Source organism: Mustela nigripes, chromosome 6, assembly GCF_022355385.1.
Source record: "Mustela nigripes isolate SB6536 chromosome 6, MUSNIG.SB6536, whole genome shotgun sequence".
NCBI lineage: Eukaryota > Metazoa > Chordata > Mammalia > Carnivora > Mustelidae > Mustela > Mustela nigripes.
The window spans coordinates 57607383-57633498 of record NC_081562.1 but is presented as its reverse complement, the minus strand read 5'-3'; the positions used below and the strand labels follow the sequence as shown (position 1 = coordinate 57633498).

Here is a 26116-nt window from a genome sequence, read left to right as displayed (position 1 = left end):
CAAGTCCAAAGTTTCCTTATTGCTTTTCTGTCTAGATGATCCATCCATTCTTAAAGTGGGGTACTGAAGTCCCCTACTATTATTGTATTATTGGCTATTTCTCCCTTCAAATCTGTTGGCATTTGCTTAATATATTTAGGTGTTCCAATGTTGTGTGCATATATGTTTATAGTTGTTAAGTCCTCTTGATGAATTGACCCCTTTATCATTATACAGTGACTCCTTTATCTCTTGGCAGCGTGACCTGAAGTTTATCTTGTCTGATAGAAATATAACTGCCTCTGTTCTGGTTTGGTTTCTATTTATATGGAATATCTTTTTCCATCCCTTCACTTTGAGTCTGTGTGTTTTTAAAGCTGAAAGGAGTCTCTTATAGGCAGAATATAGTTGGCTTTTCTTTGTTGTTACAATTTTTTTAGTCATGCTGTGCCTTTTGATTAGAGAAATCAACCCATTTACATTTAAAGTAATTATTGATAAGTAAAGTAATTATTGATAAGTAATTATTGATAAGTAATTACTAGTGTCATCTTATTAGTTGTTTTCTGGCTGTTTTCCAGTTCCCTTGTTTCTTTTTTCTTCTCTTCCTATCATTCTTTGTGATTTGATGTGGGGTTTCCTGACAGCACATGGGAGAATGAGGCACAAACAAGTCAGCTGCAAAAGAAAGGGGGGGGTGACAGTAGAAGAGACTGTCCCCCGAACAACCCTTCAGTCTCATATTTACTGGAAAGTAGGTACAACAAGCAAAGAAGCCGAAGTAGGTTACACATTGACCACAAGTCTTGTAGATAAGTAAGAAGACAGGCAAAACATGTCTGGTCACCTAGTATATAACCTGTAGTTGAGCAAGCCCAAACAAAAGGGATTGTCTGACTAACTGCAGGTGCTCTCTGGGGAAGGGGAGATATCAGAAAAATGAAGCATTCGGCATTCCACCCTGAGTGAACCAAGTGTTTCCAGCTGCTTGGCTTCAAGGACGTATATCATCGTCTCCCCCAGAGGCCTGTAGCTAGTACATGTTTTTCTTAAGGCTCTCTTTAAGCATGCTTGGTAACTAGTATAATTTATTATGGGTTATATTTTAAGAAATACGTTGTTCTGAAGGACGGTTACAATGATGATTTTATGTAGTAGTATGTTTTGACTACCTTCTCTTTATCTTTTGAGTATCTACTGTATGTTTTTGCTTTGTGGTTATTATGAGGTTTACATAACATTTTAACATCATAACATAACATAGATATAAGAGCCTATTTTAAGCTAATAATAACTTTGAATACTTACAAAAATTCTGCCTTTTTACTCCCCCTTCATATTTTACATTTTTTGTCACAATTTGCATCCTTTTATATTGGATATCCATTAACAAATTATTATAGTCAGTTATTTTTAATACTTTTGTTTTTGACTTTTATACTAGAGTTAAGTGATTAACACACCATCATATTCAGGATTAGAGTATTCTAAATTTTGACATTATTCTTACTTTAACAGTGTTTCATATTTCAGCTTTTTTTTTTTTTCAAAGATTTTATTTATTTATTTGACAGAGAGAGATTACAAGTAGACAGAGAGGCAGGCAGAGAGAGAGAGAGGCAAGCAGGCTCCCTGCTGAGCAGAGAGCCCGATGCAGGACTCGATCCCAGGATGCTGAGATCATGACCCGAGCCGAAGGCAGCGGCTTAACCCACTGAGCCACCCAGGCGCCCCTCATATTTCAGCTTTAAAGACTCCTTTTGGCATTTCTTATAAGACTGGTCTAAGGGGGGACACCTGGGTGGCTCAGTTGGTTAAGCGACTGCCTTTGGCTCAGGTCATGATCCCAGTGTCCTGGGATCAAGTCCCACATCGGGCTCCTTGCTTGCTTGGCAGGGAGCCTGCTTCTCCCTCTGCCCCTGCCTGTGCTCTCTCTCGCTTCTCTCTCTATGATAAATAAATAAATAAAATCTTAAAAAAAAAAAAAAAAAAAAGACTGGTCTAAGGGTCATAAACTGCTTTTTTTATTTTTTTTTGCTTGTTTCTGAATATCTTTCTCTCTCCTTCATTTCTGAAGGACCACTTTGCTATGTAAGCTATTTTGTTTTGGCAGTTTTTTTTTTTTTTTTCCTTTCAGCACTTTGAATGTATCATCCCAATCTTTCCTGGCCTGAAAGGTTTCTGTTGAGAAATCCACTGAAAGCCTTATGGGCATTCCCTTGTATGTGACATTTTTTTTTTCTTTTGTATCTGCTTGTTTCACTTAGCAGAATATTTTTTTTTTAATTTATTTCTTTTCAGCGTAACAGAATTCATTGTGTATGCACCACACCCAGTGCTCCATGCAATACGTGCCCTCCATAATACCCACCACCTGGCTCCCCCAACCTCCCACCCCCCCACCCCTTCAAAACCCTCAGATTGTTTATCAGAGTCTATAGTCTCTCATGGTTCATCTCCCCTTCAAATTTCCCTCAACTCCCTTCCCCTCTCCATCTCCCCATGTCCTCCATGATATTTGTTATGCTCCACAAATAAGTGAAACCATATGATAATTGACTCTCTCTGCTTGACTTTTATTTATTTCACTCAGCATAATCTCTTCCAGGCCTATCCATGTTGATACAGAAGTTGGGTATTCATCCTTTCTGATGGAGGCATAATACTCCATAGTGTATATGGACCACATCTTCCTTATCCATTCTTCCGTTGAAGGGTATCTTGGTTCTTTCCACAGTTTGGCAACCGTGGCCATTGCTGCTATGAACATTGGGGTACAGATGACCCTTCTTTTCACTACATCTGTATCTTTGGGGTAAATACCCAGTAGTGCAATGCAGGGTCATAGGGAAGCTCTATTATTAATTTCTTAAGGAATCTCCACACTGTTCTCCAAAGTGGCTGTACCAACTTGCATTCCCACCAACAGTGTAAGAGGGCCTAAGAGTATTTTTTCATTTCTCTTCACTGTCCATTTCCTCAGCTATCTCATTCATACAGTATTTTCTTTCTTTTTTTTTGTATTTCCACCTGTCTTTCTTTTTTTTTTTTAGACTTTTATTTAGATTTTTATTGAGAGAGAAAGAGTGTGCCTACACACACATGCACTTGAGCAGATGGAAGAGCGGGGGGGGGGGGGGGGGGGGGGGGAGAGAGAGAATCTCAAGTGGACTCCAGCACTGAGGCCGTCACAAGGCCTGATCCCATGATTCTGAGATCCCATGACCCTGAGATCATGACCTAAGCTGAAATGAATTGTAACACTCAACCAACTGAGCCACCCAGGGGCCCCTCTTCCATTTGTCTTTTTGTGTCTATAAAAGATTACATCAACCTAGGACTCTAAAATTTGAGTGAAGGGAAAAAATTCTTTACAGATTCCCTGCATTAGTTTGTTTTTTATGTTCTTGTTACTCAAATAAATGCCAACAATGAGATAGATTTACTTTCTATGCTCACATTTCTTACTTAAAAACTATAAAACTGAACAGAATTGATAAATTAATTACCAAAAGAACTATAAATCATATTTTTACAAAATTTAGGGGAACTGATAATGATGTTGTGCTAAAACTAAATCACAAATAGCAAAAAGATATGTTGCTTATTGTCCACTTGATTATTTGGCTTTACTTAGAACATTTCTTTCAGTCATTTTTATTTTCCTTTTTTAACTATGAACTTTTTAAAAAAAGACTGATCCATTATTTTGGAAGGTCAATTCATTTTCTAATACACATCAAAATGATTTAAGATACCACTGAATAAAAATAATTTGTTGTAACTTGAATATTGATACATGCAAAGGTAGCATTCATCTAGTATATCTGCTTGCTGTATAAATATTCTGTCAGGGGCACCTGGGTGGCTCGGTGGGTTAAGCCTCTGCCTTCAGCTCAGGTCATGATCTCAGGGTCCTGGGATCGAGCCCCACATCGGGCTCTCTGCACAATGGGGAGCCTGCTTACCCCTTCTCTCTGCCTGCCTCTCTGCCTACTTGTGATCTCTGTCTGTCGAATAAAGAAAAATCTTAAAAAAAAAAATTCTGCCGAGTTTTGGATGTGGTATTGTTCCTTCTGGGAAAAAAAGTTTTTTGACATAAGTAGAAAGGGAATTAAGGGTAGAAAGGCGAAATAAGGTAAACAGAAAAGTACCTAAATGTAAATATTAAAAGATCAGAAAAAGTTTAACTGGTAGTCACTGCTACTTTGAGAAGAGTGGTGATATTAGGGAAGGGGTAAAAGTTATTTTTACTTGTTCATCCATAGATGCTGCTCTAAACAGTCTTGAATTTATACATTGACTTTTAATTTAAAATTACTAAAATCAAGAAAGAACTTAAAATTAACTCATTTTAGTCCTTCTGCATAGAAGACCACACTTCATTTTGCTAACAAGATCTAAACCTCTCCTTTAGTGACTGACTCTTCTACCAGCTCTAGATGTAAGCGAGGTATGTCAACTCTGTTCAGCCATAAATTTTACCTTTTCACGTGTCTTAAATTCGAACAATGTGAGGAATATAGATATTTTTATTTGTGTCCAAGGCAGGTGGCTTCATATAAAATTGATAGTAAAATCTAGATTGCTATGCTAGTCACACGGCGAGCTCTTTTTCTTTGTTTTTGCAGGGCATATGATACATGTTAGCAATCTCGACAATATCACTTTCACACTGTTGGAATGAAAGATATGCAGGAACCATAGAGGCAATGAAAGAGGCAATAATATTTTCAATTTACAACATCATGAGTTGAAACTTAAAATTTCCTATGTCAAGTGGGACTGAAATGTAGGGACATCATAAGATTTTTTTTCCTGTTTGATTTAATACCATATATTCATATTACTTTATTGATTTTTAGAAAAGATCCATTTGGAGAAACATAGCAATTCATAATTTGAGTGAGTGATGTAATTACCCAGAAGTATAGAACATTTCCCTTTTATGTTATTTGGTTTTTGGTTTATTTTTGGCTTATATATCCAGACATGGAACTTAAGAAGCTGGCAATTTGGAAACCCTAACAGTACAAACAAAACAAGTGCCCAAAAAAGTGCTCTCTATAGCTGGAGGACCAGGAAAGGGCAGCCTAGCAAGACAGAACATTTTTAGATGGTAAGTGCTCTATTCCAGCCAAAGTATCATAGAAAAACTATAACCTCACCTCACTCCTGCCACCAAAAAACCCCCAAAAATCGAGTAGGGAATCTAGATTTCCACCATTGTCAGGCTGTCAGGAGGCATGAGTGAACACCTAGACTTCTACCACCACTGAGGAGTAATAAGGCTGTGTTTCTCCCTTTCCCTGCCAGAGTGATGTTTAAGGAAGCCAGATAAAACAGAAGTCTCAATAAAATCCAGTGTCTCATAATATAATACCCAGATGTTCAAATTTCAAGAGAAAAATCACATCATACCAAGAACCAGAATGATCTCAAACTGAATGAAAAAGATAATCAATAGATGCCAACAATGAAAGGATAGAGATGTTAGAATCATCTGTCCAGTATTTTAAAGCAGCCACCATAATACTTCATGTAAAATTATGAACACACTTGAAACAAATTTAAAAATAAAACTTCATCAAAGAAACAGAAGGTATAAGAAAGAACTGCACAGATGATTTTTTGAGGACAGTGAAATTATTCTGTATACTACTATGTTGGTGGATACTTGTCACTGTACATTTGTCCAAACCTATAGAATGTATATCATCAAGAGTGAACCCTAACTTAAACAATAGATTTTGAGTAATAATAATGTGTAAGTTAGGTTCATCACTCATAACAAATGTACCACTCTGGTGTGATGTTGATAATGGAGAAGGCTATGCATGTGGTGAGGTGGAGGGGCTGTGGACAGATGGGAAGTTGTTGTATTTTCTGCTCAATTTTTCTATGAACCTAAAATTGCTCTTAAAAAATAAGGCCTGCTGAAAGAACCAAATGTAAAATCTAGAACTAAAAATACATTAACAAATAAAATATTCAGTGGGTAGGCAGAAAAGCAAAACATAGAGGACAAAGGAAAGGATCAATGATCTTGAAGACATCAATAGAAGCACCCAGTTTGAATAACAGAAAGACAATAGACAAGAAAAACAAACAGAACCTCAGGAACTTATAGGAATATAGCAAAAATCCAACATTCTTGTCATTAGAATCCCAAAAGGAAAAGAAAAAGGAGAGCTGAAAAAGTATTCAAAGAAATAATATCTGAAACTTCTCAAATTTGGCAAAAGACATAAACCAAAATTTAATAAGCTGAGTGAACTTTAAAGAGGTTAACCAAAAAAGAATTCTACCCAGGCACATTGAAGTCAAACTCCTGAACACTGAAAGACAAAAATTCTTTAAAACAGTGAGAGAGAGGGGCGCCTGGGTGGCTCAGTGGGTTAAGCCGCTGCCTTCGGCTCAGGTCATGATCTCAGGGTTCTGGGATTGAGTCCCACATCGGGCTCTCTGCTCAGCAGGGAGCCTGCTTCCTCCTCTCTCTCTGCCTGCCTCTCTGCCTACTTGTGATCTCTGTCTGTCAAATAAAATAAATAAAATCTTTAAAAAAAAAAAAAAACAGTGAGAGAGAAATGACACCTTGTATTCAGGAGAAAATTCCGAAGACAGCACAATTTCACATCAGGAATTATGAAAGCCAGAAGAAAGTGGCACAACTTTCAAGTGCTGAAAAAAAAGAACAGACGACGCAGAATTGTAGCGAAAATACACTTAGGAATGAAGGGGAACTCAAGACATTCTCAAATTGAGGAACACTAGTAGAATTTGTCACCAGCAGACCCATTCTAAAATAATGACTCAAGAAGTTCTTTAAACTTAAAACAATTAAAGGAATCATGAAATATTACATGGGAAGAGAGAATATGGTAAGCAAAAATATGAATAATTACAATAGAGTTTTTTCTTTTAGGTTTCCTAAACTATGTTTGATGGTTGAAACAAAAATTATAACACTATGTAATTTGGTTCCAAATATATATGCAAAGTAAATATTTAAGATAATTATATTATGAATGGGGGAGGCTAAAAGAATTGTAAATGGGAGTGAGTTTTTGTTACTCACTTGAACTGATCAAACAGTTACATTAGTAAACTATGATAAGTTATTTGTAGGTAATACCTAGAGCAACCTGAAAAAAAGTTATACATAGAGATAAAAACTATAGATAAACCAAAATAGACTTCCACAAAACTTTCAAGAAACCCACAGAAATACAAGAGAAATAAAACACAAAAAATGAAAACAGAATAAGTAGAAAACAAACAAAAAAATGTCAGACATGAGCCCCAACATACCAGTAATTAGATCAAAAGTAAATGGTCCAAATAAACAAATTAAAAGTAATCTGTGCAGAGTAGATCTGAAAATAGGACTTTGATATCTAAAAGAAACTCATTTTAAGTTTCTTTTAGTAAAGGTGTAGTTAGGTCTTTAAGTAAAGGTGTAGTTAGTTTGAAAGTAAAAGGATGCAAACATTTCTATCACACAAACATTAATTAAAAGAAACCATAAAGGATTATATTAATATCAGATAAAGTAAACTTCAGAGCCAAAAAAAACCCCCCAAAACCCTGCCAGTGCTAGAGGAACATAGTATGATGATAAAAGTGCTAATCCACCAAGAAGACATATTAATGCTAAATGTGTTTGCACCACATAATAGAGCTGAAAAATATGTGCAGCAAAAACAAATGGAAAGGAAAGGGAAAACAATAACTAGAAATTTCAACATCCGTCCTTCAATAATTGTTAGAACAACTAGACAGAAAATTAGCAAAGATATGCAAGTCAATAGCACCATCACACAACAAGATCTTATCAACATTTATAGAACATACCACCCAACAACAACAACAAACATTACTTTCAAGTGTTCATGGGCCGTTACACAAACTTCAAAATACTTTTTAAAATTTAAATCATACAGAGTATTTTTTCTGACTATTATGGAATCAAACTAAAAATCAATAGCAGAAAGAAAACAAGAAAATCTCTAAACACTTGAAAACACTTCTACATGGTTGTATCTCAAAATGGAAACCTCAAGGAAATTTAAAAATGCATTGAATTGTTAAAAAATGAAAATATATCAATTTATGGGATATACTAAAGCATTACTAAAAGGGAAACCTATAAGATTAAATGAATACATTAGAAAAGAGGGGAAGTCTCCAGTAAAAAAGCTTTCACATGGAAAAAGAAGAGCAAAGTAAATTCAAAGCAGGTGGATAAAAAAAAAAAACCAAGAATAAGAGCAATAAATGAATGAATTTAAAAACAGAATAGTACAGAAATCAAGGTAACAATTATTGAAAAGATCAATAAAATTGATAAAACTCTAGCAAGACTCATAAAAAAAAAGAGAAAATACAAATTACTAGTATCAAAAATGAAATAGGGGATAGCACTCCAGATTCTGCACACACACTACAAGAGTAGTAAGTTTTATTTTTCTAATAAAAGGGGTTTGAGGGGTGCCTGGGTGGCTTAGTTTTTGACTCAGGGTCCTGGGATCAAGCCCTGTGCTGAGTGAGCTCCCTGCTGTTTCCCCTACTTGTGCTCTCTTTGTCAAATAAATACATAAAATCTTTAAAAAGAAAACAAAAATAAAAGAGGGGTTTAAAAACATGATAAACTGCTAAAACTTATTTAGTAAATTAGGGGGGAAAAGCTAAACCTTAGAGAAATTAAAATACAGCTCCTAAAGTTAAACTCTTAATGTACAGATTAAGCAGTCTTTGGCATAGCTGAAAAAAGATTTGGAGAGCTATAAGATGAATTTGAAGAAATTACCCAGAATGCAGTACAGATATAGAAAAATAAAACAATATGAGAGTGGTATTAAGAACTATAGAAACTAGGGGCACCTGGGTGGCTCAGTGGGTTAAGCCTCTGCCTTCAACTCAGGTCATGATCTCAGGGTCCTGGGATCGAGCCCCACATCGTGCTCTCTGCTCATCAGGGAGCCTGCTTCCCTTCCTCTCTCTCTTCCTGCCTCTCTGTCTGCTTGTGATCTCACTCTGTCAAAAAAAATAAATAAAATCTTAAAAAAAAAAAAAGAACTATAGAAACTAAAATAAGAAGGTATACCTCTAATAGAACTTTTAAAAAAAGGAAGAATAGAGAGAATGAGAATATTTGAAGAGCTACTGCTTAGGACAATCCAGGAATGATCAAAGAAACCAATGCTCCTAATCAGAATTATCAATGAATCCCAAATAGAAAAACAAAAAGGAATAGCCTGAAACTTTGTGGTAGAACTGTAGAACCCAAAAGACAAAAAGATGGTTTTTTAAAACCTTTAGAAAGAAAATTTTAAAAAGAATCATGATTGGGATGCTTGGGTGACTCACTTGGTTGGACATCCAACTCTTGGTTTAGGCTCAGATCATGATCTCAGGGTGGTGGGATTTGGGATTGAGCCCCACAGGGGGATCAACATAAAGTCTGCTGGAGATTTTTTCCCTTTCCCTCTCCCCCTACCACTGCTTCTCCCTCTGCTTTTGCTCTCTCTCTCTCTCTCTCTCAAATAAATAAATAAAGTCTTAAAAAAAAAAAGAATCATGATTAGACAGATGAATTCTTGAAAAGATCAATGGAAGTCAGACAGGAGACTTCAGAGTCCTGTCACCCTAAAATTGTATAGCTTGTGAATTTTTTTAAACATCTAAAAAGATTCTTAATATAACTTTTTAAAAAAGATTTTATTCATTTATTTGAGAGAGGGCAAGAGAGAGAACATGAGCAGGGGGGAGGCAGAGGATGAGGGAGAAGCAGAGTCCCCACTGAGCAGGGAGCCCAATGTGAGACTGGATCCCAAGGACCCGGGTTGCTTAACCGACTGAGCCACCCAGGTACCTCTTAACATATCTCTTAATAAGAGCAATGTGATTAGAACTCTACTGAAATATAATTTCTCACCTATTAAGTAACCCAAAGTCTAAAAGTTGAACAACAGATTCTGTATGGGGGCTATGAAGAACCAGGTACTCTCGCATATTCCAGGGGTTATTGCCTCACATGACCTAAGGCCAAGATAGGTAATCCAGCAACATCTACTAGAACTATAGCTTCCATTTACTCTTTGACCCAAGTATCTCCCTTCTGGGAATCTTTTTCTCATAAGCACTTATACAACTGTGCAATAACACATGCACGTCACTCTGTAGTGATATTTCTAATAGACAGAGATGGGAAATCCATGTTCATAATATAGGAGACTGGCTCTTACAATATAAATGAAAAATCTACAGGATGAAATACTGTGCAGCTGTTTTAAAAATAAGAATGAAGAAGCTGTCTATGTGCAGATGTGGAAATACTTCTAGGATTTTTACAATTAAGTGATGTCAGTAGATAAGAAAGTAGGTTAAATAAGAATATATATATATTTATATTCAGTATATATATTCATAATATAATACATATACATATGCATTTTAAAACCTGAGATAATTAAAGTAAAACTAACAAAAATTGTTACCTATGAAAGATGAATGGAACAGAATAGAGGGAGACAATGATTAGAATCAAGTTATATAGATCATTTTAATATTTTATTGCTTGTTTCATATTGATTTGTAGATGTTTGGGGTTTTTTTAAGAGAGGGTGATGTAATCTCCTTGCTGAGCAGGGCTTGACGTTGGGTTTCATCCCAGGACCTTGGGATCATGACCTAAGCTGAAGGCAGATGCTTAACCAACTGAGCTGCCCAGGCACCTGTGTTTGTAGATGTTTTAAGGTAATCTGCACATATTAATCTTTTGGCAATTACACATAGTACAGTTAGTTCTCTGAGTTGTATTTTCACTCCCATTAGAGTGTACTTGATGAGTAGAAGTTCTTAATTCTATTGCAGAAGGGGAAATCTAGCTATCCCTTTGTTATTTTTACATTTTTGAGTTTGTTTTACAAAACATACCTTCCATAAACATTTAAAAACAGATCATTCCCATCTTATACAAACTCTTTCAAAGAATAAAAAGAGAAATAATGTCTCAACTCATGAGATTCTTAACAATGTTGACACCCCAAACCAGATAAAAATAGTCCTTTCTCATATGAAGGTTAATTACAGACCAGTATCACTCAAGACATGGCTGCAAAAATCCAAGTACAATATCAGCAAACCAAATCTCACAATCTGTAAAGAAGAAAATAAATATATTATGACCTAGGGGGATATATTCCAGGAATGCAAATATTGCAGGAAAATTGAACATGATAAACTATGCTGATATAATTTTCTCATTAAAAAATAAAAGTAGAAAAAGTACTTGATCATCTCAATAGATGCAGAAACATAATACAATTAAAGCATTGCTTTATGATTAAAAACTTGGAAAACTTGTAATATAAGAAAATATCACTAACATGATAAAAGAATTTAAATAAAATAAATCGAAACTAAATCCTCTGAGTAAACATCACACTTAGTGATGAAATGTTAAAAAGCATTATCTTTAAAATAAAAAACAATGCAATATGTATACTGTCGGGTAAAAACAGGAAATAAGAAAGGAGGGGAAATCATATAAAAATTGCCTTACCTTCCCACATAGGCAAACTAAAATGCACAATCTATCTCCCCACTCCAGTTTAAAACAACATAATAAGAAAAGAAAAAAGAGAAAAATACTATTTAGTTAACAATGTTTTCACATACAGAAAATTTATTTTATCAACTACATTAATTAGTATGTAATAAGAGTTTAGCAAGGTTGTCAGATATAAGATCAATATAAAAACCTTTTAATTTTTTTTTTAAAGATCTTATTTATTTATTTGACAGACAGAACACAAGTAGGCAGAGAGGCAGGCAGAGACAGAGAGAATGGGGAAGCAGACTCCCCACCGAGCAGAGAGCCTGACACGGGGCTGGATCCCAGGACCCTGGGATCATGACCTGAGCTGAAGGCAAGAGGCTTTAACCCACTGAGCCACCTAGGGGCTCCAAAACCTTTTAATTTCTAACCACAAACCATTACAGATTTAAATATGATTTGCTATTTACTTACAATTAACAAATATATAGAAGTTATGAATAATTATAATGTATGATATTCTTGTGTATATAATTATAAAACTTCACTTAGATACATCCATAAAGATAGAAATAAAAGGACAGACTAACCAGGTTCTTGAATAAGAAGTCTCTTTATAGTAAAGATTTCAGATATTCCTGTTTGATTATGTTCATAGTTTTTAACCTTTACAGAAGAAATTTTTTTTTAACGAGTAAAGAGGTGTATATTAAGTGTCTTTCTATCATCATCTATATCCTAAAATATTTTGCACTTCACCCAAGAGTAACAATGAGAAGGGGAAAATAGAAGAATATAAGTTCTATATTTGTTTGAAGGCAATATGAAAGTCTGATTGTAATCATTTAAAAATGGGAAATAGGAGATTATAGTCATCAAGAAATTAATATTGAAAACTACAATAAACTAACTTTATATGACTTTGTACTTTTCAAATTACCGCCAAGTCCACCCTTTTAATTCCTCAGAGTCCTTTAAAAGATCTGTTTTTTAAATAAATGTTTACCAAAGTATGACTACATTGTTTGAGGAGATGGAAATAGAGAAATGAGTAAGAGATTAATTCCTTGAATTAACAGAGCTTAAATTCTAGTGGGGGAAGCAAATTAATTCATTAACAAGATAGTATTAAATAATTAAATGGTTATAACTCATAAAGAAAATAAAGCAAGGTGATATAATGGAGAATAACTAAGGGAAAGAGATATCTTTTAAACGGAGTAATCAAAAGAAATGCCTCTAGGAGGTGCCATTTGAGCTGTAATCTGTTAACAGTAGGGACACCATCTTGTGAAGAGTTGCCTGCAGAGGGAACAGCTGATGCCAAGGCCCTCAAGTGGGTGAAGTGATAGGAAATGAGACCCGCAACGTGGCAAGAGGATTATCACATAGAGTAGTGGTTCTCAAAGTCTGGTGCATTTGGGTAGGGGTCCACACGATACTTTAAGGGGTCAGCAAAGGGAAAACTATTTTCATAAGAATACTAAGATGACAGGGCGGCTGGGTGGCTCAGTGGGTTAAGCCTCTGCCTTCGGCTCAGGTCATGATCTCAGGATCCTGGGATCGAGCCCCACATTGGGCTCTCTGCACAGTGGGGAGTCTGCTTCCCCTCTCTCTCTGCCTACTTGTGATCTCTCTCTGTTACATGAAGAAATAAAAAATCTTAACAAAAAAAAAAAGAATACTAAGATGACATTTGCCTTTTTGTCTTTTTCTCTTCTGTTGATATTAGTGTTAATAGCTCAGAAACAACAGTAGGTAAGACTACTGTACCTCAACACAAATCCCCAAATGATACTAGTGGTCATTGCATTCTTCACTCACCACATATCATTTGTGTGACCGAGTTGCAAGCTGAACTACTCACCTTTTTGTGGAAACCATTTGTATTTGAAAGAAAAATTATGATTATTCAGACTTGGGGTTTAGCAGACGTTTTCTCAAAAAGTAAATCCAATGAGCTTGTCACCTTAAGAACACACTGACAGTATTTGTTACCACTGATGAAATTTGAGCACACAAGTGAAAATTAAAATTTTGGAAAACTTGGATCAGCTACTATGAGCTTGACGTCTTCCTGATTCTGACTTTTCTAATGAGATCAAGGATAATATAACAAATGTGATATATTTTTTAAAGATTTTATTTATTTATTTATTTGACACAGAGAGAGAGAGATCACAAGTAGGCAGAGAGGCAGGCAGAGAGAGAAGGGGAAGTAGGCTCCCTGCTGAGCAGAGAGCCCGATGCGGGGCTCCATCCCAGAACCCTGAGATGATGACATGAGCCGAAGGCAGAGGCCTAACCCACTGAGGCACCCAGGTGACACCAGATGTGATATTTTGATATTGAAATGTGATAATGAAATGTGTTAACATTTGAAAGATCTGCATGAGTATAAACAATATTTTCCAAATTAACTGATACATGATATATATGATAGCCCAATAGATTTTAATATATAAGAATATGAATGTACCTTGATATGGTTCAAGATTTCAAACTGCAATGAACATTTAAGAAACTGTTACTTGTCAGGGATGCCTGTGTGGGTCAGTCGAGTGTCCAGCTCTACCTCTGAAACTAGTAATACACTATATGTTAATTAATTGAATTTAAATAAATAAATAGAGTTGAATGCTTAACTTACTGAACCACCCAGGCACTCGAAGAAATAAATTTCTGTTGCTTATAAAAAAGAAAAAATGAATCCAGCTGTCTTCTATTAAAAGATTTACAAAAATATAAAACAATGCCATAATTCCCATCAACTTTTTTTGGTTTTAGAAAATACAGTTTTTTCATTAAAATATATTAATGCTTAAATGTAATGGGTTGAGGGCCTGGGTGACTCAGTTGGTTGGGCCACTGCCTTCAGCTACCATCATGATCCCGGAGTCCCACATCGGGCTCCGAGCATCACAGGGACTGCTTCTCCCTCTGACCTTCTCGCCTCTCATGCTCTCTCTCTCACATAAATAAATAAAATCTTTTTTAAAAAAAGAAAAAGAATGGGTTTAAAGTTATTATTTGTAATTAACAAACTTATTTAGGTTTTCTTTTTTAATTTTATTTTCTAATATAATTAACAAACAGAGTTGTATTAGTTTCAGGTATACAATACAGTGATTCAGCAATTCTGTGCATTTCTAAGTGTTCATCAAGATAAGTGTACTCTTAATCCCCTTGCCTCTTTTCATCCATCCTCCCACCTACCTCCCCTTCGTAACCACCAGTGTGTTATTTATATTTAAGAGTCTGGGGGTACCTGGGTGGTTCAGTTGGTTAAGTATCTGCCTTTGGCTCCGGTCGTGATCTCAGGGTCTCGGGATAGAGCCCTGCATCGGACTCCCTGCCCAGTGGCAAGCCTGCTTCTCCCTCTCCCTCTGCCTGCTACTCCCCCTGCATGTGCTCTCTCTGTCTCTCTCTCATTGTGTCAAATAAATAAAATCTTTAAAAAAAAATAGATTCTTATATTTAGGAGTCTGTTTTTTAGTGTTTCTTTATTGTTTGTTTTGTTTCTTAAATGCCACATATGTGGTGGCTCAATCAGATAAGTATCCGACTCTTGGTTTCTGCTCAGGTCATGATCTCAGGGTCGTGAGACAGAGCCCCAAGTCAGGCTCCATGCTCAGTGCTGACTGCTTGAGATTCTCTCTCTCCCTTCCCCAAATTCTCTCCAAAATAAATAAATAATTTTTTTTTAAGGTTCCATATATGAGTGAAATCATATGGCATTTGTCTTTCTCTGACTTATTTCACTTAGCAATTTACTCTCTAGGTCTTCTGCAAATGGCAAGATTTCATTCTTTTTTATGACTGAATAATATTCTATTTTTCCTATATAAAACTGTATCTTATAGCTATACCATATATATATAATGTATATTTATGTACCTATTTATCTATTGATGGATACTTTGGTTGCTTCCACAATTTGACTAAATTCTAAATTCTTTCTTTGTTATTTGAGTTGGTGTAATTTCTTGCCCCGCAGTCAGCTCCCAACTTCCAGTCTCCATTAATAGGCTCAGAGGAGAAAGACTTTTGCCTGTGGAGTGTGGCAAAATCCATCCAAATTCTGGCTCTATCACTTAGCACATGCGTAATCTTGGACCCAAAGAGCTTCCTTCTTCCACAAAATAAAGATAATAAAATCTCCAAAATAATGGTTGGTGTGTCAATTAAATAATGACTATAAACAGGACACTTGGAGTAGCAAGTGCCCAGTAGGTGCTCAGTGAAAGGAAGTTGTTAATTCTTATGCCACTTAAGCTTCCTCCCTCTTATATTTCAGTGACCCTCCCATGATTTTTCAGGCTTTTTTATTCAAGCCCAATAATATCTATGTTAAATATAGATATGCTATTTGTTGTCTGCCTCACATAGAGAAATCTTTTAAGTGAACACTTATCAGGAAATGAGGCAAAGCTTGGTTTGATGAAGTCCAGTTCTGTCCCCTGCCCCCTATTTTCATGCTTTTCTTCTGTTCATCTTTCCTGAGCTTCTATCCTAGGTCCTCAATCCTCCCCATCCTTCACTATGCTTTTCACATGTTCCACTGGGGCATTTCTTGTTCTTCATCTGCATATACCATTTTAGGAATCCCTCAATTTGAACAGGGAGAATTTGAAACTTGTATCTCAACTGCTGTCATCTCTGACTCCCTTTTTAAAGTTAAACTCAAGTTTCCATCAGCAGCACCACACGCATTATATGACAATAAATAACACCAAGAAGACTGACACCAGAAACTCGACTGACTTCCATTTCCTCATAATAAAATCCAAACCTCTTGCCTCATCGTTACCATTCCTGCTAATTTCATGTTTATGTTTCCATCTACCCCTTAAAGCTCTCGCTCTAAAATTTTCCCAAGAATTCTCACAGTCCCACATTCCCATCATGAGTGTGATTGTATTTTCTTTCCAGACAAATCTACAGCTTTGTACTTTGTTTTGTTGACTCAGCTTCTGCTTCTCTGGGAAAAACCTCACACACTCTTGCTTATTTCACTGGGATGTTGTGGGTGATGGCTGTAAATGGGCTTGGCTTTTTTCTCATGTCTATTTTATACCCTTACTTATCAGGGTCATTTAATCACTGTCTAGATCTCTGAGAATTTAAAAGCCTATAAAGATGTTTGAGACCAGAGAGAAAAGAATCTTGGCTCTGAAATACAAAAATAAAATAACTGTAAAGTCAAAACTGATATTTTATATTTTATTCCAGTAGCAAAACTATAAAAGTTCTTTCAAGTTTCAAAAGAAAAATCGTATGTGTGCGATGTGCTTCCATTTAGTACACTTGATATGTTCTGTCTTTGGGCAATTGATTTTTTTTTTTTTTTAATTTATTTGACAGACAGAGATCACAGGTAGGTGGCAGAGAGGCAGGCAGAGAGAGAGAGGGAGGGAGGAGGAAGCAGGCTCCCTGCCGAGCAGAGAGCCCGATGCGGGGCTCAATCCCAGGACCCTGAGATCATGAACCAAGCCAAAGGCAGAGGCTTTAACTCACTGAGCCACCCAGGCGCCCCAGGGGCAACTGATTTTTGCAATCTTAAAGCATTAAGAAGAATTTTTCCCCTCTTATCTTCTTACCACTTTGAATCCAGTCCTATTTCATCAGGCATTTGTTGATGAACAAATCCTTCAAATTTTGCCCAATTTTAAACATTTAACAAATTAATTTTTCCTCCTATATAACATGAAAAGAAATATCTACCACTCTACATTTCAGAACTTGTTTCTTTCTTTCAGATATATCCTGGTTCACTGTAAATATATTTCAGGCAATAAAGAAGTCTATCTACATAAACGTAGTCGATTTCCAAATATTTGCTTTAGGGATCATTTCTAAACCACATCTGGGCATATCATCATTTCTTGGACACAATTGAAGTTTCTTTTCACTATCATATTTTTTTTCTAATATAGTGAAGCTGGCATATGCTTAACTATTTCAGTTAAGTTCAGTTAAACACGATTTTAATTGAAGTGAGAGAAGCAATACCTGCTGTGCACAGAAGTGACGCAAAGGGAAGATTAATCAGTTCTGCTGTTTAGAGAAGGGCATTTGGAATAACAATAACCAACAGCTGTTGAGGACCTAGGGTGTGATAAGCACTTTATAATACCATTTTCTAATTTATTTAACCTAAACTTCTCCACACTGGAATCTGCAAAGTTCACAGCAACAGTAGTAAGTTAATTTTTACTTATTGTTGCTCCCATGTTTCTGAAAATTGCTGGGCATGCCTTGCATATTGTCCAGTAAGCCTACTTATGTTGCGTATTGCTACAGGTGCACAATGTATGAGGGTCCCTAGTGGGTCCTGGCCTCTGGCAGGTGCAATTTGCTAACACACAGAAGTCCCCACCCAGGTGCTGCCACAGCTCCAGCAGGCCCTGACACAACCATCCAGGATCCCCAGAGTCCTCGAGCGGTGTGTCCATCTTGACCAAGTGTGGAATAGCATCCCTTTCCAGTATGTGACGGAGTCTATTACGGGACCGCTAGGAAATGATAACTCAAGCTGAATATTCTGCTAACTGTCACATTGCTCTTTCACTTTTTCATTCCAGGCCTTTTTCTCTCCTGAACTAAAACATGTATTTATGGGCCGGTGCAGAATCAGATTTGAATAATATGGCCACTAAGCTCTATGGTTCAGTGATGGGCAGTGTCCCTGAGAATGAATTACCCCCAACGTGGCTCTTCAATACCAGGTAAGTGGATATTGTTTGGGCAGATCCCATCAATCATCTGGCACAGTGATCCATGTCCAGATTCCAGCAAGGGTCCCCGCTAGGCTTATTGGCTGGAAGAGAAATTTAATTTATTTTAGAAATGAGAAAAACAAGGATCAGCAAATGTAGATTATCTGCCTGAGATCATAGGCTTAGGAAATAACCAAAACAAGATTCAAAATCCAGCCCCAAGTTTTGTGGGTTTAGGGGGGTTTTGTTTAAGAATATCAAATTACTTCCTGGAACTCAAGCTCTTCTTTATCTCAGATATACCATTCTGTTCTTTAAATGCTTTTCCTGCCTTTCCAACCACCTGCTAAGGGAGCACCAATAAATAAAACCATCTCTGTTTATGAGGAGTTTACACTTCAGGGAACTGATCACTGTCTTCTTTCCTTCGTTCCCAAGCTATTATTTTAACCCATATAACAATGAGAAAGTACTCCCTCAGCCACCCCAGGGAGAAAAAACAAGATTAATACCTGACTTCTCTATAGGAAAATACAGCGTTCCTTTTTCAGGACTGACACATCAGCCCAGCCAACCCCTCTTTGGCAGCCTAGGAAATGGACTGTGCCCTTTTTTGTCTGTTGTGTTTGAGGTAAGAGAAGACAAATCAAGCCATTTCTGGAAGGTAGACAACGTGATTACAGCCGAGAAACACGACTACCACTGACTCCAACATTTACCTCCCGTTCATAGTATACAGACACAGCCACCTGGAGGGACCCAAGAGTCACAAGGAAATTGAACAGATTCCTAACTACTCCTGGCAAGTGTGTAACCATCACCTACGCCAGCCCTTCCTGAGCGCCAAGGAATACTGTACAACATGGTCTTAGGAAGGTGGCAGAGGAAACATTGCTCAAGGATTAAATAGAGTTTCTCTTAGGATGGGGTAGGGGGAATACCGCAGGAAAGGACTCTGATAAGAAAAAGAAATGTACTTGTCAGCCTGACCCATCTCAAGCTCTGGTGCTAACTTGGGAGATGCAGCCCTGGTCTGTGATAGTGATTCAGGGATCACCCTACCTTGTGACCTAGATAAGGTTCCTCTGAATCTCATTCCATTCTGGTAGAAAGTCTAAAAATCCTCCCCAGTGTTGTGGTAAATCCTGAAGTCTTGAGTTACCGTGATCATCTCTGACTTCAGATTCCTGCATCGGCAGATCACCCAGACATCCTGTTTCTGTCCTTACCCTGTCAGTCTGGATGCAGATCCAAGCACCTTTCCGTAATTCCCACAAAGCAGACAAGCGGTGGATGGCACAGAATTGACTGAAGTTTTGGGTTTTCAGTTTTAGATTCCCACTAGCATACAGTGATCCCAAAGGCAGACATTTGGTCTTGCGTACTATAATTTTGAAAACAACAAGAGAACGCTCAGAGAGAGTCAGCTGCATGGATAAAGTGAGGCATCTTGTCTTCAAGGAAAACACAAGCAACTTCTATTTATGTTATACATCTTTGTTCTTACAAGTCTTTAGCCTCATCCCACTAGGCCTTTCTCACTGGCCACTTTTTCCTGTATCACTTCCAGCTGCGAGCCGTTCTTCCTGTTCCTCTTCCCGTCTCTCCTCCTCACTCCCTTTTTCCTGGATTGGCGCTGGGGAATTCAAACTTTCTGCATCTTATTATGAAAAGCAATTTGTGGGGTGCCTGGGTGGTTCAGTGGGTTAAAGCCTCTGCCTTCGACTCAGGTCATAATCTCAGGGTCCTGGGATCAAGCCTCTGCTCAGCAGGGAGCCTGCTTCCTCCTCTCTCTCTGCCTGCCTCTCTGCCTACTTGTGATCTCTGGCTGTCAAATAAATAAATAAAATATTTAAAAAAAAAAAAAAAGAAAAGAAAAGAAAGCAATTTGTATTCCCCTCTAATTCCCATGGTTTACATATCCAAAACCACTTGAGTACTCAGCAAAACCTCTTAGCCTTTTTGCTACCTAATACATCTTGGCATTATGTTATCCTGTGTGAACAAGACCAGGAAGTATTTGCTTTGCAGGGAAAAAAAAAAAAAAAATCAGTGAAGGCAGGAATCATTTAAAAGTATATATTTACACCTTAAATTTTTAAATTTTTAATTTTATGTCAAAGCATATTCACGTTCACTTATTGGCCAGTTGGTTAACATTAGGCCAAGGACTTCTCTTGGAGCAGGAGTCCTCTTGATTGGAGCTCTGAATCAGCTTTCTTAAGTAAACCAAACCCCTCGGGTATTTGCTGCAGATTTTAGTGTTTGCTGTTTGAAGACAGTTGATGACTTCTGTAAGGGCAGATTATTTTTAGTTTTTTTTTTTTTTTTATGTTATTCCCCAGTGTTTTATAGCAATCTCGCCACAACAATTTTTTTAGTAAATTGCTTTTAAGATTTCCAACATTTTTCATAGCTATTTGTATCAGATTATATAGCATTTAATTGAGGATATAACTTCATAAGTAAACTTGGCAAATTTAGACCCAAATGCAAGGGACCCTTACTAAACAAACAACTTCACTAAAGGGAGCAGAATCATTTGTGACTTCTGGCTCCCGGCATCCGGTGTGTGTTTCAGTTAATCTCGTGAGTCTATTTCGTCATCAGGTGAGAAACACGTCACTGGAGCGCCTGGGTAGCTCAGTCAGTTAAGTGTCTGCCTTGGGCTCAGCTCATGATCCTAGGTCACCAGCCCCACATTGGGCTCTCTGCTCAGCAGGGAGCCTGCTTCTCCCTTTGCCTGCCTCTCTGCCTGCTTGTGCTTTCTCTCACTCGCTCTCTCTCTGTCAAATCAATAACTAAAACTTAAAAAAAGAAAAGAAAAAAGAAAAGAAATATGTCACTGTTGCCATTTCTTCTCAATAAATTCAGATCAGAACTTCTAATGTTGTACTTACTAGGAAAATGGTCATGTTTTAGTTCCCTTAGTTGGTAAAATTCCTTTAGAAAAATTCATTTTTGCCTCTCTGCTGAGCTAACAAGACGGAGGAAGCCTCGGGCTGCTGTGGAGTGCGGTGGTGCTGGGCTACTCCAGCCCCGAAGGTGAGAAGGTGGGCTTAGCAGGAAGCCTGTAAGAGAGACCCAGAGTGTTGCTAGAAACAGAGAGTGCCACGGGCAAGCAGCTTATTCAGTTTTCCCTTCCCCTATGGAGTTGTTTCCCTTCTTTTCTCCTGTCTTTGAGAGGTTTTGTTTCCCGTTGGAGTGTATCTTTAACTCTGCCAGCCCCAGTGTTTTATTATTTGCTTTTGACCCTTGAAACGCTCCCAGCAAACCTGCCTCCCTTTAATTATGATCTATGCGCTAGTGGTTTTAGGATCCGGGAAGGGCTGTTATCTTGGTCTTGCCATTTGGAAATCTTTTCCTGGTTACATGCCGTAATCACAGGATTCCCAGAACCACATGCTCCTGTTTTCATATCTGAATTAAAAAGCACTGGACAGTTATCTACCTCATTTTCTCCACCCTAGACATGGCTTGCATTCATTTCTAGATCAAATGAACAAAAGCAAAAGGTCTGCTCTTCCTCCTACCATTGGGAAGTGGCAAGAGCAACAAGATAGAAAGCCACTGCTGGGTTCCAGCTTGGCCGCCAGATGCACAACATATAAAACCGTTGCCTGTAGCAGAGGTTAATCTACATTGGTATGGCCATGTGCCTCTCTGCAGCCTGGTGTTCCAGTCTTCTGACGTCCACTAAGCCTCCAGGGAACACCCATTCCTGACCTGACCTTCTGACCTCTACCAGTCACCCACCACCACCTGCCCCACCTATAAAATAATCCCAGCACCTTCAATCTAAATCAAAGCTAAGTTCGGTGAAGTCAGAGACTTCAGGAGACACCATGACTAAAGCTGCCCTATTCCACATCAACCATCCCACCAACATGGGCCTTTTGTGTCCCAACTTCTCCAGCACGTTTCATCCCCATACTAATATGCCATGATCAACAAATGCCTCAATATCTTGATCTCCTTATGGGCTCTTCCCTCAGCCTCCTGGCTATGCTGGGATCAGGAGAGGTGCCACCTTAGGGATGGGGTACACACAGGTGCAAAGGCCCTGGTGACATGGTGTATCTTAAACTATAATGTAGGTACATGAGTGTTCACTTTTTAATTTTTTAATTTGTATATATTCATTGTAGACTATGCCTTAATATGAATTATCTACTTCATAATTTAACAATTTTTTTAAAAAACCAACCTCTGTTTCTTTGAGGCAAACACCAGCCAGCTATGGTACTCTCCATCCCTTTTGGTCAACCCCTGTTGAGTGCTAAAATACTGGTTGTTCTCACTCATTTATTGTTACATGAATAGATCCTCCCATAACCCTACCTTTTTCTGGTTACCCATCTTTTTCTCCCCTCTGCTTCTGGTAAGAGAAGTTTAAGTTGTGCTTGTTTTCAATAATTGAATACATTTCCAGAACCAGCCTTTCCTTCAGGTTCCTATCTACTATAAAATGATGAGAATCACAACTAGTACCATTCAGTTTTACTAATCCCTTCTACTAAGGTTTGGTTAATTGAGTACCCAGAATGCATTTCTTAATCTACCTGGGATGTACAGTAGAACCAGGTAGGCTAAATCAGGGAAATCAGAGTGTTACATCAGGCAATCACTGTCCTACCCCAAAGGCCTGAAGACTGACTTCTTATCATCACTCTCAGGATCTCTCTCATGACCTAAGGAAGTCCATTCTCCCTGTAGGCCCTGCAATGTGGGAAGATTACTTTGTGTGGGGAAAGACCACATACCTGGGGTCAGAATATGGGTGTAGTGTGAGAGTAAAGGAGAAATAGAAGGGAATTTTTCTTTTATGGATGTCTTTTCTTTTACTTGCCTGATTGCTCTGGCTAGGACTTCCAGTGCTATTTTGAAAAGAAGTGGCAAGAGTGGGCATCCTTGCCTTGTACCAGACCTTCAAGGGAAAGATTTCACGTTTTCCCTGTTAATTATTTTAGCTGTGAGATTTTCATAGATAGCCTTTATTGTGTTATACTTTTCTATTGAGAATTTTAATCATGTACTTTTTTTAAGTAAACTATACCCAGTGTGGGACTATGGAGCGATGGAGCTTGAATTCACATCCCTGAGATCAAGAGTCACATGTCCTACTGACTGAGCCCCCCAGAAGCCCCAAGAATTGTAATCATGAATCAGTGGACTTTGTCATGTGCTCTTTCTTAATCTAGGGAGATGATCATGGTTTTTTTTTTTCCCTTTTATTTGGTAATGTGGTAAATCACATTGATTTGAATATATTGAACTATCCCTCCATAAGAGAGATAAATTTCACTTGATCATGGTGTATGGTCCTTTCAATGTGCTATTGAATTCAGTTTGCTAATATTTTATTGAGGATTTTTCATGTCTGTTCATCAGGAATGCTGTCTGTAATTTTCTTTTCTGATCTGTTTATCTGGTTTTGGTATTAACATGATGCTAACTTCATAAAATGAGTTTGGAAGTGTTCTCTCTTTTTCTGTATTTGAAAGAGTTTAAGAAGGATTGATATTCTTCTTTGAATACTTGGTGGAATTTATGCATGAAGACACCTGGTCCTGGACTTCTCTGTTGAGGTTTTCAATTACTGATTCAATCTCCTTATTTGTTATTTGTTTCACGCTTTTCATTTTTTCTTCATTCAGTTTTGGTAGGTTGTATGTGTCTAGAAATTTATGCAACTCTTCTAGGTTACCCAGTTTACTAGTGTGTATAACTGCTTATAATTGTCCCTTCTGATTCTTTTTATTTCTGAGACATCCATTGTAATGTCCACTCTTTCACTTCTTACTTTATTTATATGCATTTTCTCTTTCTTCCTTAGTTAAGGGTTTGTCAGTTTTATCTTTTCAAAAAACCAATTATTAGTTTTGTCGATATTTTTCTATTCCCTTTTTGACTTATTTCTCCTCTAACTTTTATTGATGAAGTTCTAGAACCTAGGTGAGGTTAGGTGGGCTGAGGTCCAGAGCCGATGACCAAGAAAGAATTCTTGAGACATCTTTGGTGCAAAATGGTGGTTTATTAAAACATGGGGACAGGACCCGTGGGCAGGAAGAGCTGCTGCCCCAGGTTGTGAGGGTAGGCATGTTATATACCTTGCAGTTGGGGGAAGGTGAGGAGAAGGGAGGTTTCAACGGGAGTTTTCATATGCTAAAGAGGGCCTACAAGGTGCCAGGATATCGGAGGCCTACCAGAGGCCTTGCCCTTGCAGGCCTTGCCCTTGTGGCTTGATCAATATTGTCTTTAGGCCAGCCATTAACATTAAGATAGTTGGGAGACTTTTTGGTGGGATGTCACAATCCTGCTATCCATCGTCTTTGTTAGTGAGATTTAGGACATTTGCAAGCCAAGGGAGACTCCTGTCTAGCAGGATTGTGAGCTCTGCAAGTTAACTATTTGCTTATTGTTCATGGCAGTCTGGGCTGCCTGAGGGATGCTACACTTAGGACTGAGGGGGAGCGGATGGAGAGGGGGGTGCAACACGCCAGCTTTTGCTTTGTCTTCAGCCAGCCCTGTGCTCCCTCATCATTATCACTTCCTTCTGTCTGCTAAATTTGGGTTTAGTTTGTTCTTCTAGTTTCTCGATGTATAAAATTAGATTGTTTATTTGAGATCTTTCTTAATGTAAATGTTTATTGGTATAAATCCCCCTTAATACTGCTTCTGCTCTATCCCATAAGTTTTGGTATGGGTTTGGTTTTCTTTTTTGTCTCAAGATACTCTAAGTTCTTTTGCTTACCACTTTTACCCAAGGGTTGTTTTAGAGTGTGTTGTTTCATTTTCACACATTCATGAATTTTCCATTATTTACTTATTCTCTTTTTAAAATATTATTTTATTTTATTTTATTTTTTGCTGTTATTGACATCTAGTTTTATTCCACTGTGGTCAGAAAAAAATTCTTAGAATGGTTTTAATCTTCTTGAAATTGTTAAGACTTGTTTTTTCGATGTAACATTGATATATCCTAGAAAATGAGCTTTGTACACTTAAGAAACATGAATTCTTTGCTATTGGACGGAAAGTTGGTGTATGTCCATTTGGTCTGTAGTATTGTTCAAATCAGCTGTTTTTTCATTGATTTTTTTGTCTTGGTATTCTATACATTATTGTAAGTGGAATATTGAGGTCCCTTGCTGCTATTAGATTGTTGTCAATTTGTCAGTTGTTGAGTTTTTCTTTCAGGTGTGTTGGTATTTGCTGTATATATGTAAGTGCTCTTGTGTTGAGTTCATGTGTTTATAATATACTTTCCTATTGAATTAACCCTTTTATCATTGTATAATGTCCTTCTTTGTATAATTTGTTTGATGTAAGTATAGCCCCCTTCTTTTTCTTGGTTACCATTTGCATGGAATATCTTTTCCTGTTCTTCACTTTCAGCCTATCTGTGTCTTTAAAGTGAATCTCTTGTACATTGCATGGTGATGAGTATTGGTGGGGTTTTTTGATCTGTTCAATCAGGCACTTGTGCCTTTTGTTTAGTGAGCTTAGCATATTTACATTTAAAGTAATTCTTAAGAGAGGGAGGCAGGCCTAAGAGATTCTTAACTATTAAGAACAAACTGAGGGTGGCTGGATGGGTGGGGGATGGGCTAAATGGGTGAGGAGGTTAAGGAGGGGTTAAGGAGGACACCTGTTGTGATGAGCACTGGGTGTTATATTTAAGCTAATCACTAAATTCTACTCCTTCAACTAATATTATACTATATGTTAAACTAAGTAGAATTTAAAAACCTGAAACAAAAAAAAAGTAATTACTGATATGAGAGTATTTATTATTGCCATTTCCTTCTTTGTTTTCTGTTTTTTTGCTCCTGTTTTGTACCTCTCTTCCACTCTT

General features: G+C 37.4%; 1 protein-coding gene across 2 annotated transcripts in view; it reads left to right on the top strand.

Annotated features, from left to right (window-relative positions):
• The window catches only part of GUCY2C (guanylate cyclase 2C), a 131473-nt gene that overhangs the window by 32307 nt on the left and 73050 nt on the right, over window positions 1–26116 (top strand). For both annotated transcript variants that reach the window (XM_059404764.1, XM_059404763.1), the window contains exon 3: window positions 18124–18267. In XM_059404764.1, the coding sequence (XP_059260747.1) occupies window positions 18234–18267 (34 nt within the window). In that variant the 5' untranslated portion in view covers window positions 18124–18233. The remainder of the gene's footprint in view (window positions 1–18123; window positions 18268–26116) is intronic.